The 15,012-nt window shown below is 35.0% G+C and overlaps 2 protein-coding genes across 7 annotated transcripts; both read left to right on the top strand.

Annotated features, from left to right (window-relative positions):
* Window positions 1–4,427: 4,427 nt before the first annotated feature.
* Window positions 4,428–10,246, top strand: HK3 (histidine kinase 3). Of its 6 annotated transcripts, none has more exons than XM_086665435.1 (12): window positions 4,428–4,633; window positions 4,843–5,782; window positions 6,050–6,331; window positions 6,514–6,683; window positions 6,845–7,057; window positions 7,132–7,318; window positions 7,396–7,447; window positions 7,545–7,774; window positions 7,853–7,951; window positions 8,037–9,175; window positions 9,283–9,644; window positions 9,789–10,246. In XM_086665435.1, the coding sequence occupies exons 2-11, from the start codon at window positions 5,537–5,539 to the stop codon at window positions 9,572–9,574; spliced, it is 2,910 nt and encodes a 969-aa protein (XP_086521561.1). In that variant the 5' UTR covers window positions 4,428–4,633; window positions 4,843–5,536; the 3' UTR covers window positions 9,575–9,644; window positions 9,789–10,246. The 6 variants fall into 6 exon arrangements, with proteins under 6 accessions (XP_086521561.1, XP_086521562.1, XP_086521563.1 ...); XM_086665436.1 differs by having other exon boundaries at window positions 4,460–4,633; window positions 9,796–10,246; XM_086665437.1 differs by having other exon boundaries at window positions 4,460–5,782; window positions 6,518–6,683.
* On the top strand, window positions 9,789–13,316 carry LOC147553482 (protein transport protein Sec61 subunit gamma). The gene is made up of 3 exons (XM_086665443.1): window positions 9,789–11,276; window positions 11,407–11,522; window positions 13,099–13,316. Exons 1-2 carry the CDS (start codon window positions 11,183–11,185, stop codon window positions 11,520–11,522), a joined length of 210 nt encoding a protein of 69 aa, XP_086521569.1. The 5' UTR covers window positions 9,789–11,182; the 3' UTR covers window positions 13,099–13,316.
* The last annotated feature ends 1,696 nt before the right edge of the window (window positions 13,317–15,012 follow it).

The following is a 15,012-nucleotide window of genomic DNA, read 5'->3' as shown; positions in this document are numbered from 1 at the left end:
TTTTATTATGTGCTTTTTGTTTTTTTGAAGATAAAGTGCCAATTTTACATGATCAACGTTCTAAGTTCATGGTGTTTTGTGGTGTTTTTAAAATGTTATTTCTCGTGTAAAATACTTTAAGTACGAACATTATGTATAAGAAATTACATCTACGGCGGTGTTCCCTTATATTCTCTTCCGGTTATGAAATCTAGCTTGGAATCGAAATTGACTCGCTCAGACAAGTTAGATTTAAGATCATTATCTCTTATATTGTTCGCGTGTCTAAATAGTATAGATGTTTTAACCAAAAAGTAAATAAATTAAATCAAATTCAGATGATGATTTAGTTTTAAACAAGTCAGAGTCAATCTACTGAAACTCAAATACACGAAAATACAAACACCACATCAACAAATGTAAGTAGACTATAAAGTTTAAATGGGACACCAATATACTGAGATGTCACTTCGTTTTAGATGATTAAGTTCGTAAGAGCTCAAATCAAGAACAAAAGTTCAAACCACATAGTATCTCGTTTTATCAGAGACACCATCAAGATGTCTGGTCCGAGCTAAAGATAGCTGCAATCACAACTTTCAAGGGCTTAGAAAATTAGGTTAACAACCAAATATTCAACACCCACCTCCATTTCTAACCACCTCCATTTCTAACATGATAAGAAAGAATTTGGTCTCACGGTTTAAAATAATCTAATAGAGAGAATTAAAGTGTTTGAGACACCTATGGTACACGAAACTTGGGCGTGAGATATCAATTTCCTCAAATAATTATAAATATTATTTGAAGTTGATTTTGGTGGGAAATGACATAATTAGCACTTAAATGTTCTCTCTTTATTTGGTATATTGGTAGTTTTTTTATACTAACTTAATTGTTTTACTTTGGTATTGGAATTTATTTTGTGTCTTGGTTGAACTTTTTGCCAACATCTAAGGCCCATTATGTAATTTTATATAATTAGATTATTGCGTATTAAGTTGGCTATTGTTATTTTAGTCACTTTAGTCTAAATGTGCGTCTTAATAAAATAAGAAGTTAAATATCATTTAGTTTCTAACATTTAATAGAACAACCTAGAATTTGGATATCCTATTTTGATTTTCATTGAGATTTTATATACGGTAACATTATTCAAATATACCAAAACATTAATATAAAACATTAGATGGAGACAAGTATGATTTTAATAGATAATCTAATTAATTGTAATCTCTAAGCACTTAAAGAAAAAATAAACACGGTTTGGACACTGTAAGTTGTTGTACATTACATTTTACGGTCACCACTCTTTGGTGTAGCGGTTGAACACCCCTCTTAAACCTATGAGGTCGTGGGATTGAGTCACGGTGGAAACAGTTTGCCATCAAGATTTATCCCATGTAATTTAGGCTATAAATAAAGTAAATTATGTAATAAATTTGTCGGGCTTTATTTCTTTCGTGTTATCGGGTTTTAGGCCTCTTTCATCCATGGTTTAACTTAGGCGGTTATTGTGAGTATCACATCTCAATGATGTATCAATACCTTGTAACGACTAATGTAGATCGTAGTCGAATTCTCAAAAAGAAAAATGACATTTTTACACCTTTACTGCTTTACTCTTGTTTTGTTGATTGCTTCTTTTTCTTATTTTTATTGTTCATTCAAGACGTTAAACAATTGTCTCTGTTTCTTTAAATTATCAAATTTCTAGAATTATATTTCGATTCTTGTTAAAATATCAAATTCTTTTATTAAACTGAAAAACTCAATACAGAAGGTCGCGGCTTTGGGGAATAAAGAAAAATCTTTGGGGAATAAATTCTCCGGGGAATTCATGTTTCTTTGTGAAATCTCTAGGGAATATTTTTTTTTATGGGGAACACAATTTTTGTTTATAACTTACACCTCTTTCTTCTTCCCCTCTTCTTTCTTCTTCCGTCTTCTTTCTTCTTCTCCGGAAATATTTTTTTATTCATCTCATCTTTTTTCCTTCTCTATCACTTCTCTTACTTATCTTCCCCAAATCTCAAATACATACTAATCTTATTTCTTTAAATTCTACAACAAAGTTAGAGAGATAAAGAGGAAAAAAACATTCTAAACTCTATAAATCATCAATCAAAATATTTTGAAGTTCTTAATACATCTTCCATGGGATGTCCAAAACAAGTTTCTTCCTCCATTAATCCTCCCCAAGATAAACACATTATAAATCCTAAAAGTCAATTAATTTTGAAACCCTAAAACATATTCACTTCCAAACATATTAGGTTGTTCTCCTATGTTTTTAGGGTTTAGTGATTAGAAGAAAACAAAGTTTTGATAAACATGAAGAAAAGAAGAAACTTGGAAAGAGTTTAGGGTTTAGAACCTAGAAAGATTTTGTTTAAATTTATAAAAGTTGATCTTCTAAAAATTTAGTTTGTTTAACTCTAAAATTGGGAGCCTTATAACAACAAATAGATATAAAAAAAAAGTCAATCTCGGTTGACCAATTTTGTAGAGAATTCTTATTCTCCAAAGATTTTTTTTTTATTCTCCAAAACTGCGGCTATACAAAAGTATCATAATTTAGTTTTGTCCCTTCAGTATGATATATTAGTGTTTTTGCTCGATAAATCAAATTCAGATGAATTCGATATTTTAGGTGTGTCTACAATCAAAGATCAAGATGTATCACACATTCACACGTGTATCACAGGGTAGAAAAGATGTGTGTTCGAGGAAATAAAATGAACGGTAGTAAAGAGCTTACACGTGTGATGACGTGGAATTTTCGTCAGGTTGAGGTCATCCGAGTCAGACAAAAGCATCGAAAAAGAAAGAAATGACTAGGCTACCTACTGATGACCTAATCACTTAACTCTCAGCCTGGGTTGTCAACCCAGGGTAATGAATAAACAATTGCCACTGACTCAATGAAATAATTACTAAATTGTCATTGTCTGAAATTTATTTATCTCAGTTTCAATTCTAATCCAACTACTTCTGAGTTATTAATTTCTGATCCTTGTTTTTTTCTTTCTTGTTTCTTTTTCACAAGTAAAGAATGCTTTGGAAGGTGGTTTAAGTGATGGGTAGAGATGATGACAGAAAGGTACCTGCTTTTGTGTACTATCCTTATCAGTACTTGACATCTCAGTACTACCTTCCTCTCATCTTAACACTTGGATCATTTCTTTCAACCTAATTTTTCTACTTTTATCTTTTTTTTTTTTTTTTTTTTCTTGAACAAATTCTCTAGTTTTTTTGTTTTCCAATTGATATAAATCAAAGAGTTTTCTTTTGGTTAATTTTGTACATAAACTGCAAGAGATCGTATAAGAATGATATACACAGATTGAGAAAACTGAAGCAGATATCTACTCTTTGTCAATCGTGAACAATACATTTTCTCTTTTTTTTACTCGGTACAACACCTATATTTTTTATGATGATCTAAGAGCATAGTACAATGAGCTAATTCGTGTCATTTGTGGTATGTTTAAAAGATATCTTCATGTAGAATTTAAGAAACTAGGACAAAGCTTCGTGAACCAACTCATTTGGACATAAGAAAAAGTAGGTGATAAATTTCATTTTTTGAAATTTGTTTGAAAGTATTTCCAACTCATCCACTGGACCATTTATCTACGACTTCGTGCATCTTATACCAAGATTCTTTTAGTTCTTAATAAATTACTGGCGACAATTGACAAGTGACTTGTTTAAGTGAGAATTTCTTTCGGGTTCGTCAAACGAAAATGAATGTAAAGTCAAACTTCATGAGGATGAGAAAGAGAACCTCCAACCAACCTAGTCATTTGTTAAACTTTTTTTCTCAAAATTTTTGAGCATACATAGAAGAGTTAATCGATAAAATCAATCGTAACTCGAGAGAGACCAACTCAACAATATTTTGGATAATTAAACAATGATTTGGCTATAAAATCCAATACTTATTATAAACAATTTCTCTAGATATTTTTGTTGTTGATTGACATATATAGATAATATATTTTTATTTATTCTAATAATAGAAATAATACATGTACTGAACCAAATGAACATAATTGATCCCAAATAAAACTTTTTTCTTGAATAAAGCATGTACCATGAAAGAAAGAAAAAGATAGGAAAAAGAACTCTTGAATGGGGATAGACATGTAACTACAGCCAAACAAGCTGGATTCCATGAAGACAAAAGAACATAACAGCACCTTGAGAGGTTTAATCATGGGGCCTGGCATTAGATGCCTCCTCAACTCCCCTTCTTTGAAAAAGTCATTTTTGATATATTAATTTTTCATCAAGGTCATTTTTGTCAATTACCATTAGAACCATAGATTAGATAGATATCTATCTTGTGGAACTTGGACACTTCCATGGATAGTGATGTAAAGGTAAAGGATGTGATTAATGCCTACTAGGGGAGTACCATTTTCACCCCTCAAACTTTTGGTATATAATAATTTTGTATTGCTCGAAAAACTTTAAGATTTGGGTTATAGGTACGTTCTCAAACTTGGTGAGTCCGAAAGTATTTTTGAATGAATTTATAGAGAGAAAGCCTAAATTTTAGATTTTATGTGCGTTCTCAACCTTAGTAGGTCTCGAAGTATTTCCGAGTTAGACTTCTTGGACAGAATGTTTGAATTGCGAGTTATAGGTGAGTTCTTAAACTGAACGAGTCTCAAGTTATTTTAAATTTAGTTGTTAGAGTAAAGAACAAATTACATTCGTGTTGAATTTGAGTGTGGGTGTAAAAAGGGAGACAATATATAGATACAAATACCTTATGTGTTATTGATCATTTATTATATAATAAAATAAAAATGAAATTAATTTAAGATTTATTTTATTATTATTGGTGGATAGATAAAGATAATGGTCAGTGCTAGCAGACATTTTCCCACCATATTATTCTCATCCTTGCTTTCCTTAAGATTCTTCTACAATTTCACCAGAGCAGGTGCCCATGAATCTAATCTTTTTCTTCTTCATCTTCTTCTCTGTTTCTTCAACTACCCACAAAAACTTGATCTTACAAACTGTCTCTTGAATTGTCTTGGGTTTAATTATGCTTGGGGTTCTTGTTTAATAACTAAATTTTAAATATTTGTGAAGTGGGTTTGTTCCTATTCTCATTCTAGTAGTATTTTGAGATTATAAGTTATTAGCAGTTAACTTGGAAAGTTGTTTTAGTTCTCTCTCTCTCTCTCCTCTCTCTAGAAGTATAATTCTTTTCTTTTTTTCGAGTGTTGGTTGTCTCTTATCTTCCTCAATTATTGATGTTCTAGGATTCTCTGTTAGTTCCTTTTTAAAAAAGGGTTTTAATAAGCAATCTCTTTATTTGTACTGATCTTGGTGACAAGGGTTTTAATTTATTTCCCTTTTTCTTAATCTTAGGTAACTTGGGTGTTTGATTTTTTGGTGACTTAGTCATTTTTAGTAGGTTTTGATTGTGGGTTCTTTATCTACTTCCTTATTTGCTCTAAAAGTGGGAAAATTTCTGTTTTTTGATACTATCTTTCATGGGTAAATTGTAAGATCTATATGAACTTGGTCATAAATGGTGGATTTATGGAGAAAATTGTTGATTTCATGGCTTCTTGGTTGGGTTTTGATTTCATTTTGGATCTTTTGGTATATGGATTCTAATGCATTTGAAAAAAGGAAAGAAACCCTAGCTAGTATGTGTGATGAGAGAGCAAGGATGTTACAAGATCAATTTAATGTTAGTATGAATCATGTTCAAGCTTTATCAATCTTGGTCTCAACTTTTCACCATGGAAAGAATCCTTCTGCTATTGATCAGGTACTCTAATCTTCCCAATTGCCGCCCTGCCGCCTTTTATACTTGTTGTAGTGTTTGTTTATGCTTGTCTGTCACTCTAATAGAGCTTGATTACCTAAACTAGAATTAATTTTCATGAAGTTCTCTCCTAATAATATTGGGTTTGTGCTCTGCTTGTTTCAGTCTAGAGCTAGATTTGAGTGTTGTGATATGCTTGTGTTAGTTTTGAGCTAGATTTGACTGTTGTTCTTATGTTTATTTGTCTCTACAAAATCTTTCCAATTACAGCCGACGTTTGCAAAATACGCGGAAAGAACTGCATTTGAGAGGCCACTTACGAGCGGAGTGGCTTATGCGGTTAAAGTACTTCACTCCGAAAGAGAACAATTTGAGAAGCAACAAGGATGGACTATCAAGAGGATGGATACATTAGAACAAATTCCGGTTCAAGAAGACGAGTATGCATCTGTTATACCCGAACCATCTCCTATCCAAGAAGAATATGCCCCTGTCATCTTCGCTCAAGATACCATTGCCCACGTTGTTTCTCTCGATATGCTGTCAGGAAAGGTTTAAACTCTCTCTCCCTCTTTCTTTCTCTCTCACGGGACGTATGTGTTCTGTTCCATATGTTCCAAATGTGAGATTGCGCGGAAAGTGAAATGCAAATTCTCTGTTTTCTATTTAAGTCATTTCGTTATTTCCATGTTTATGTTTTTCTACCATTGAATTAAAAAGTTGCTTTTTTATAGGAAGATCGAGAAAATGTCTTGCGTGCAAGAGCATCGGGGAAAGGGGTTCTTACTGCTCCATTCAGACTACTAAAAACTAATCGTCTAGGAGTCATACTCACCTTTGCTGTTTACAAAACAGAACTCCCACCAAATGCAACCCCAAATGAACGAATCCAAGCAACCGATGGGTAAGTTTTCATATAAAGTCATAACTTAGCTATTTAACAAGTATGTCCATCTAACATATCTTTATTGTTCATTATGATTTGTTTATTTACGAAATTGAAATCCGATAAAAGGGAACGATGCGAGATTAGCCTAATGGTTTGCTACTTACTAAACCATGCAGGTATATCGGTGGAGTCTTTGATATAGAATCACTTGTAGAGAAGTTACTTCATCAACTTGCTAGCAAACAAACAATCCTTGTGAATGTCTATGACACCACTAACTTCTCAGATCCGATTAGCATGTATGGTTCAAATGTGACAGATGATGGAATGTACCACATTAGCTCGCTTAACTTCGGAGACCCGTTTAGGAAACATGAAATGCATTGCAGGTACCTATCTCTCTCATATATCTACATATGTGTGTGTGTGATAATGTGTTGAAAATTTTCTCTTTTTGGAACAGATTTAAGCAGAAGCCACCGTGGCCGGTGGAGGCCATGGGTTCGTCAATCTCTGTCCTCATAATCGTATTCCTTATCACGTATATATTCCATGCGACAATGAACAGGATTACGAAAGTTGAGGATGAGTATCAAGAGATGATGCAGCTCAAAAAACGAGCAGAGGCTGCAGATGTTGCGAAATCGCAAGTAAATAACGTTTTGATTTCCTTAGCTAAAGTTTTTATATTCGAATTTGCAAATGTTAATGGGTTATTTTCGTGCAGTTTCTCGCCACTGTTTCTCATGAGATCAGAACCCCCATGAATGGTGTTCTAGGTATTTCGAAAGTACTACTATTGTTATTATTTTGGATGTTCAAATGTTCGATTTTTGGTTCTAGAGACATTTTTTACTTATTTCGTTTGGTTTTCAGGGATGTTACAGATGCTCATGGACACAGAACTAGATATAACACAGCAGGATTACGTTAGAACGGCACAAGGTAGTGGAAAAGCTCTCGTTTCTCTTATTAACGAGGTTTTAGATCAAGCAAAGATTGAATCGGGTAAGCTTGAACTTGAGGCTGTAAGGTTTGATGTTCGGTCAATCATGGATGACGTTTTATCACTTTTCTCGGGGAAATCCCAAGACAAAGGCGTAGAGGTAGGAACTCGTTTCATCTTTCAATCTTAGTTTCTCTATTTATGAAGTTTTTGGTCTAATCTGTTCTTCGAAATCCAGATAGCGGTGTATATCTCGGACCGAGTTCCTGATGTTCTAATTGGTGACCCTGGGAGATTTCGCCAAATTATTACAAATCTCATGGGAAACTCAATCAAGGTAAGTTCGATCATAATTAAAATCCGAAAAGGACAACTTGAATACCCGGATTCATAACTGATTTCTAGAATTATTCATGGTTCAGTTCACGGATAGAGGACACGTTCTTGTCACTGTCTATCTTCTTGAGGAAGTGATAAGCTCGATAGATGTCGAAACTGAAGCATCATCAAAGAACACTCTAAGCGGCTTCCCTGTCGCAGATAGACGCCAAAGTTGGGGAGGCTTTAAGAATTTTAGTCATGAAGGAACCACTTCTTTGAACGGATCACCGACTTCCTCAGAGCTTATAAATTTAATTGTATCGGTCGAAGATACAGGAGTTGGTATCCCTGTAGAATCCCAGTCTCGTGTTTTCACTCCATTTATGCAGGTTGGCCCGTCCATATCAAGAACTCACGGAGGCACAGGTATCGGATTGAGTATAAGCAAGTGTCTAGTTGGTCTCATGAACGGCGAGATCGGGTTTTCGAGTGAGCCCCATATAGGGTCAACTTTTACCTTCACTGCTGTCTTCACCAATGGTCGGTCCAATTCAAACGAATTCAAGAATCAGCAAATTATTAACGAACCCACCTCTGTGTCTTCTGAGTTTCATGGAATGAGTGCAATGGTTGTAGACTCTAGACTCGTCCGAGCAAAAGTGACAAAATATCATCTCCAAAGAGTAGGTATCAGTGTTATCATAGTTTCCGATCTAAACCAAGGATTATGTCAAATTTCGAGCAAAACATCGACAATCAACATGGTCCTTGTCGAGAAAGAATCATGGGAAAAAGACCAAGAATTGGCAACTCAATTTGCGAACAAACTAAAGGACTCTAATCTTTTGAATCCTCCTAAACTATTTCTTCTTGGGAATTCCCCGAGTTCTACGAAAACAACATCGGGGAAGTTTAGTGGTTATACCCCGACAGTAATTATGAAACCCCTTAGAGCAAGTATGCTAGCTGCATCTCTGCAACGAGCTATGGGTGTCGGTAACAGAGGTACTCCTCGAAATGGGGGGACACCTCTTCTTCCGCTTAAAAATCTTCTCAAAGGTAAACAAATGTTGGTTGTGGATGACAATAATGTGAATCTTCGAGTGGCTGCTGGAGCTCTAAAGAAATATGGAGCGACAGTAGAATGTGCAGATAGTGGTAAAAAAGCAATTGATATGCTTAAACCACCTCATCATTTCGATGCTTGTTTCATGGATATTCAGATGCCCGAGATAGACGGGTAATATGAGCAACATTTTCGGTGTTTAATTTTAATTACCCTTCACTTCTACTTTTATCATTTTGTTTTCTTATTTGATTCATGTTAAACATGTGTTTTTCTCTCAGATTTGAAGCTACAAGAAGGATTCGAGAAATGGAACATGACATTAATGCTCGTCTTCAGCGTGGAGAGATACCTCTTGAGACTTATGGGAATAACTCGAATTGGCATGTTCCAGTTTTAGCCATGACCGCAGATGTGATCCAAGCAACACATGAAGGATGCTTGAAATCTGAAATGGATGGTTATGTGTCCAAACCATTTGAAGGAGAACAATTGTATCGGGAAATTGCTCGTGTTCTCAAGTCATCCCAAACAAAAAGCACCCAATTAGATAGCAAGGAACGGACTTCATGAGAATATTAACCAACGGTGACTATTCTCCCAACGCGATAAGGTGCCTAACTATGTTCCGTGGTGTCCCAAGGTAAGCTCTCTTAGCTTTGCTCAATTTCTTAGGCTAGCTCGCGCTAACACACGCGCCCGCACACACATGTTATATGAATTAACACCCATATAGTCACTTCAACTTGGCGATTCGTTACTGATTTTTTATCTACTATTTTTGAAGTTTGTAGTGAGAAAGAGAGAACGAACGAACATACAAACTTGCGGTCTCAGACTTTTGTACTTTTCGAGAAGATAGCAAGAACTTTTCGCAGTTAATCATCTCATTAGACTAAGAACATACATTCATTCGGTTTGATGGCTTGAATTCTTATTTTCATGTGAAGAAGATCCTTCTTAAGATGTGGTGGTGGGCATGGTTGGGGCTTCTAATTTATAAGAAACAGAGACCAATGGGGATGAAATTTATGTTGTTTTTGTGATATTTTGGGTTAGAATGGACATTAAAACTCTAGAGAAAAGCTCAATGTTAGAACAAATTTAGGTTTCTCCATAGAGATTCAATTTTTTTTTTCTTATTTTGAAAATCAAGTTTGTATTTACAGAGGTTGATGTAGTTCAATGCAGATACACAATATATATTATTTTAGGCCTACCGGCGACTTGGGCAGGCCCTGTATATATTATACTGGTTTCTCTTTTTTCTTTCTTCTACTTCTTTACTCTTCCTCTTTACCCACCTCTCCGCACGGACTCACGGGCTAATGAGCTCATGGGCTTCGAAATTAGGTATGTGGGAAGCCCGTTTTTCGGGTGGATGTATCCTTTTTTTGACACCTTCATCAATTGAATGCAGTCCATATTTGTGCTAGGTCTTACATTCATATTAACTGGTTGATGAGAGATTCAAATTTGTTTATATCACAAAAGTGAGAGGTTCAAATTTGTTTTAGTAAGAAATAAAAGAACGAGGGACAACAGAGAAATAAAGACAATTCATAAGAATGACAGAGAAATTAGATGCAGTCTACAGGGACTTTAAACGAAAATCTATTTTAGTCAACTTTAAAAATTTATTTTCAGTAGAGGGACCCACCCACGTCTCCACTCTCGACCATTAACACCCAATTTTACTGGTCGGGTAAGCCCGTCTAGAGCTCATGTGCCCATAAACCTTTCATGGCTGGGGATGTCTCGTTCAAGTGGCGGGCTCGCGGACCGTTTTTTCGGCCGAAGTCGATTGATGACTTGATCGGTTCGATTTCGACTTATGATTTAACCAAGCCGTCATTAATTGGTTTGGCTTCAACATGACCCTAAATGATCGGCAATCAACCGTTGCTCACCCCTAACTGTTGGAAATTTCCTATGAGGGGTTGCCTAAATTGACGTTAGGAGAAGTGTTTAGGGCAGACACTGTTTGTTTCCTTGTCGTCAAAGTCAATATAGAAGGGCATAATTGTCCATACAAAATTCTTTCTGGTCTCATTTACTATATACAGCCCTTTGGCGCGAGGCAGGAAGTCGATCTTCTTCTTCTACTCTCTTTCTCTCTCTAGAATTTGACGTTTCTCTTTCTAGATCTAGGGTTTCTCTCTCTCTCTCTTCACAGAAAAAATGGATGCCATTGATTCAGCCGTCGATCCGTTGAGAGAGTTCGCTAAGGACAGTGTTCGTCTCGTCAAAAGATGCCACAAGCCTGATCGCAAAGGTAAACATTTCGATCAATTCTCTTAGATCTATCTCTTCTGCCGATCAGATGATTCAAATCCCTATTTTTTTTTTAGGGTTTTTATGTTGAATCGGAAGTTTATTATCTTTGATTATGGTTTTTGATGTAGAATTCACAAAGGTGGCTTTCCGTACGGCTATCGGATTCGTTGTGATGGGATTCGTAGGGTTTTTTGTGAAGCTGATCTTCATTCCTATCAACAATATCATCGTCGGATCTGGTTAGGTAAATTTCTTTTGCTCTGTTTCTTCTTCATTTCACACAATTGGAATTTCGGCATGTATGCTAGAATTTAACTGTGTCTCCAATCTGATGCCTGGTGAGTGATGATGTACGATTAGGTTATAGTTTCACTCTATGATTTCAACCATGCTTGGAAGTTTTGTTAGTTTTAATGAAATTTGTTGAATTTTTCTATGTACTGAAATCCTAGTTACGTTATTGTTAAAATAGTCTCCCATTTAGACACAAAAGCCTTAATAGAGATTGAATTTGCCCCAATTCTTTCTTTTATCTCAAAGATATACCAGATGATTATGGGCACTTCTGCTAAAAATCCAATGACCCTTTTACATGCTCAGGAACTACCCAAGTCATGTTTCCCTATGATCTAAATAAATTTCAAAAAATTTTGCTGTCCGCAACAATGTTTTAAGAAACTTTCAAGGCGTACGCGCCGAGGCGAGGTGGTCACAAATGCCTCGAGGCGTACGTGTTTGAACTCGAGACTAAAACGATTGCATTTGAAGTCACCAGTTGTTTTTGAGTTGTAGGGCAGCACAGAATGATTAGTATTTTGTTTATTAAACACTTAGGACTTTATATATTACGGTAGTAAAGTATGAAAACTATGCTATGTTCTTACATAATTGATACCATTTTTCTTCAAAAAAGTAAATAGGTTATGCATTTTATGTAATAAGATGTACGCCTCGCCTTGCGAGAGCAAACCGCCTTGAAGCGTAAAAATGTATTTGGTCTGGAACTTATTATTAAGGCATTGATGTGTTTTTGTTCTTTCAGAATAAGGTATGTGTGTGCGGGTCTAATTTGTCCCTAAATCTTCTTACACTCTCCAATAGCATAATGGTTGGGTGTTGAGTTTTAGTTAGACACTTTTAAGTTGAGATGATTAAAGGTACATTTCTTTTGGTTAGATGACAACACTCTTGTAACTCAGTGTGCAAATCCTCGTCTTTCTTGTTAGATGTAGACATATTGCCACTTAGAAACTATTAATTTATTGCATCTGCCCTCTAATGAAAATTTCCGATTTGTTTGTTAATATTATGTCTGCTAAATGTTTCATAAAGTTATTTTTCTTTACCGAACACCTAAAAATGCATAGCGAAATACTGTTTTTTCTTCTACTTTCTTCAAACCCATTTTAATCATAGTTAGAAACATGAATTGGTACTGTACCAAATCTGGAGCAAAAACCTAACCTTCATGAATGAAACAAGTTTATAAAGGAAAACAGTAGTAGATAGTACTAAATAGTATAATGTAAAGGCGAGTCTTCTTTCCTTGCACATTCACATCATAATTTATAAAGACCACTAAACTTTAGTTATATGTACTAAGTCAATAACTTAATCACGCCCCTAGTTGGAAAACGATCTAAACCTAGAAATATGAATTAGAATTTGGAGCATGTCTAGAATGGTTGGTTATTCCTTGTTCTTGGAATGACATATTTTGGTTTAGATGGAGAAAGTGTCATATTCTCTCTGCCCTTTCCTCTTTTTCTCGAAAGCTCCTTGGATTGAAGGCTGATATGTTTTTTATTTTGAAAATGCAGGAATTTTGTAGTTGAAAAGTCAGCCGGCCAGGTTTGATTAGAAAGCGACCAATGGAAAAAACTTTGTTACAGAGGAAGGAGATACAGTATTAAACTTGTTTTTAGTTTTTGTTTTTATGTACGAACACCCACCTTAACCGAGTCCCGAAAGTGTTTTATTTTGGAAATGATGTTATTTTCAGAATTTAGTTTTCATTAATTCATTTTGATTTAGGTTATAATCTCAATTTCATTATTCTTAGTAAAGGTGTGGAATATGAACTCTAGCACTTTTTTTATGTTTGACTGTTGAAAAACCTATTCAAAATTCTAGTTTTAGAAACTGCCTAAAAATTGCCACAATGAATAGGGGTGTTCGTTGGTTCGGTATCCGGTATTTTGGTGTCATCCATTACCAAACCACTCATGGTTTGGTTAGTGATTTTTCAAACGTTACCAAATCGGTCAAAGTTTGGTTCGGTTACTAACCAAACCATCATAAGCGGTTTGGATACTACTGGATACCAAACCATCCATAAAACACAATTTGTTCTCCATGAAAACCGGCGAATCGAGTTACTTTCTTCATACATTGACGTATAAAATCAAGACAACACTCCTGAAAAATCCGGAGAAACAATCAAACTAACATAATTCATCGAAAAAACATTTGAAACATGAAAGACATGTGCAGGTCTCCTGTCGAATTATTATATAGTAGCTAGTAACATTAATGATACATGAATTGTTTTAATCTAATACTGGCTAGTAACATTATATTGTAGTAGTTTTGTTGTTTTGTACGGGTAGTAGTTATTCTTATTTATAGCAACTTGATAAAAGATATGTATTTGTATGTAATTATAGAGATATGATAGATGTATTTTAGAAAAAATTATGTAAATATATAATTATATATATTAATTGAACTTGACTGGTTCGGTTTGGTTTTAATGGTTCATAAAAAGTGCATCCACTTACCAAACCAAACCAGTTGGTTTTTGAAAATCTACAACCGTACCAAACCACTCGTTGTTTGGTTTGGTTTGAAAACCGACTGGACCGGTTTGGATTGGTTTGGTTTGATTGGTTCGGTCTATTTTTGCACACCCCTAACAATGAATTGATTGAAAGTGAAACCCAACCCAAATTGCAGTCTTCCGGTGCATTTTAGCGTGTAAGTACATTTTTGCGGCTTAAGTTAGCGAGGGCGTGAAGTTTAGCAGTACATATTAGGCAGTACGGCGGCCGCATGTTAGACTAAGAGGGCCTTCTATCTGCTTACGTTAGTAGTTCGGTGTAATTTAGCGTCGCATGTTTTTATGGACGGGCATATTAGCGTCGATATAGAATCTGCTGCCGCGCATTTTAGATTCGTGAAGCCAATTAATGTAACGTTGGTAGCTCAGTTTTCAGTTGTCGAATCCGATGTCTAATGTTGATTTAACTTCTGAAAACTTGTTACTTAAGTAGGTTCGTGAATCAAGTAACTATTCTTCTCAAAGAAAACATAGATTCATTTTCAACAAAAAAAAAAACTACTTCATCAAAAAAAAAAAAAACAAAAAAAAAAAACTCAACCTTAAATAAGAATTAGTTACTGATATAGCTTCAACTATTAAGACCATCACGATCTCGCTAAGACCCATGTGTAAAGGGTTGGTAAACCACCACGAAATTAACAATGTGGCGAACATTTGTACCGATACAAATATTTCTTTTGGTCTTGGTTATAAGACTATAACCGAGATAACCTATTCAAAAAACTCTATCGGTCCGATCTTGATTCTTTAGCTTGAACTATCCCGATGAGAATGAGTTTTATAATTATATACGATGAGAATTAGTTACTGATTAGTTACTGATATAGCTTGAACTATTCCCGAGTGGGTTTTTTTTCGTATTAGGGCCCAAATTTTGGGCTTTTCTTACATA

This window comes from Eschscholzia californica, unplaced genomic scaffold (genome assembly GCF_041429995.1).
Source record: "Eschscholzia californica isolate CP2 unplaced genomic scaffold, dmEscCali1.0.p SCAF_3, whole genome shotgun sequence".
NCBI lineage: Eukaryota > Viridiplantae > Streptophyta > Magnoliopsida > Ranunculales > Papaveraceae > Eschscholzia > Eschscholzia californica.
Note: the sequence above shows the minus strand (reverse complement) of the source record. Positions and strands in the feature narration are given on the sequence as shown.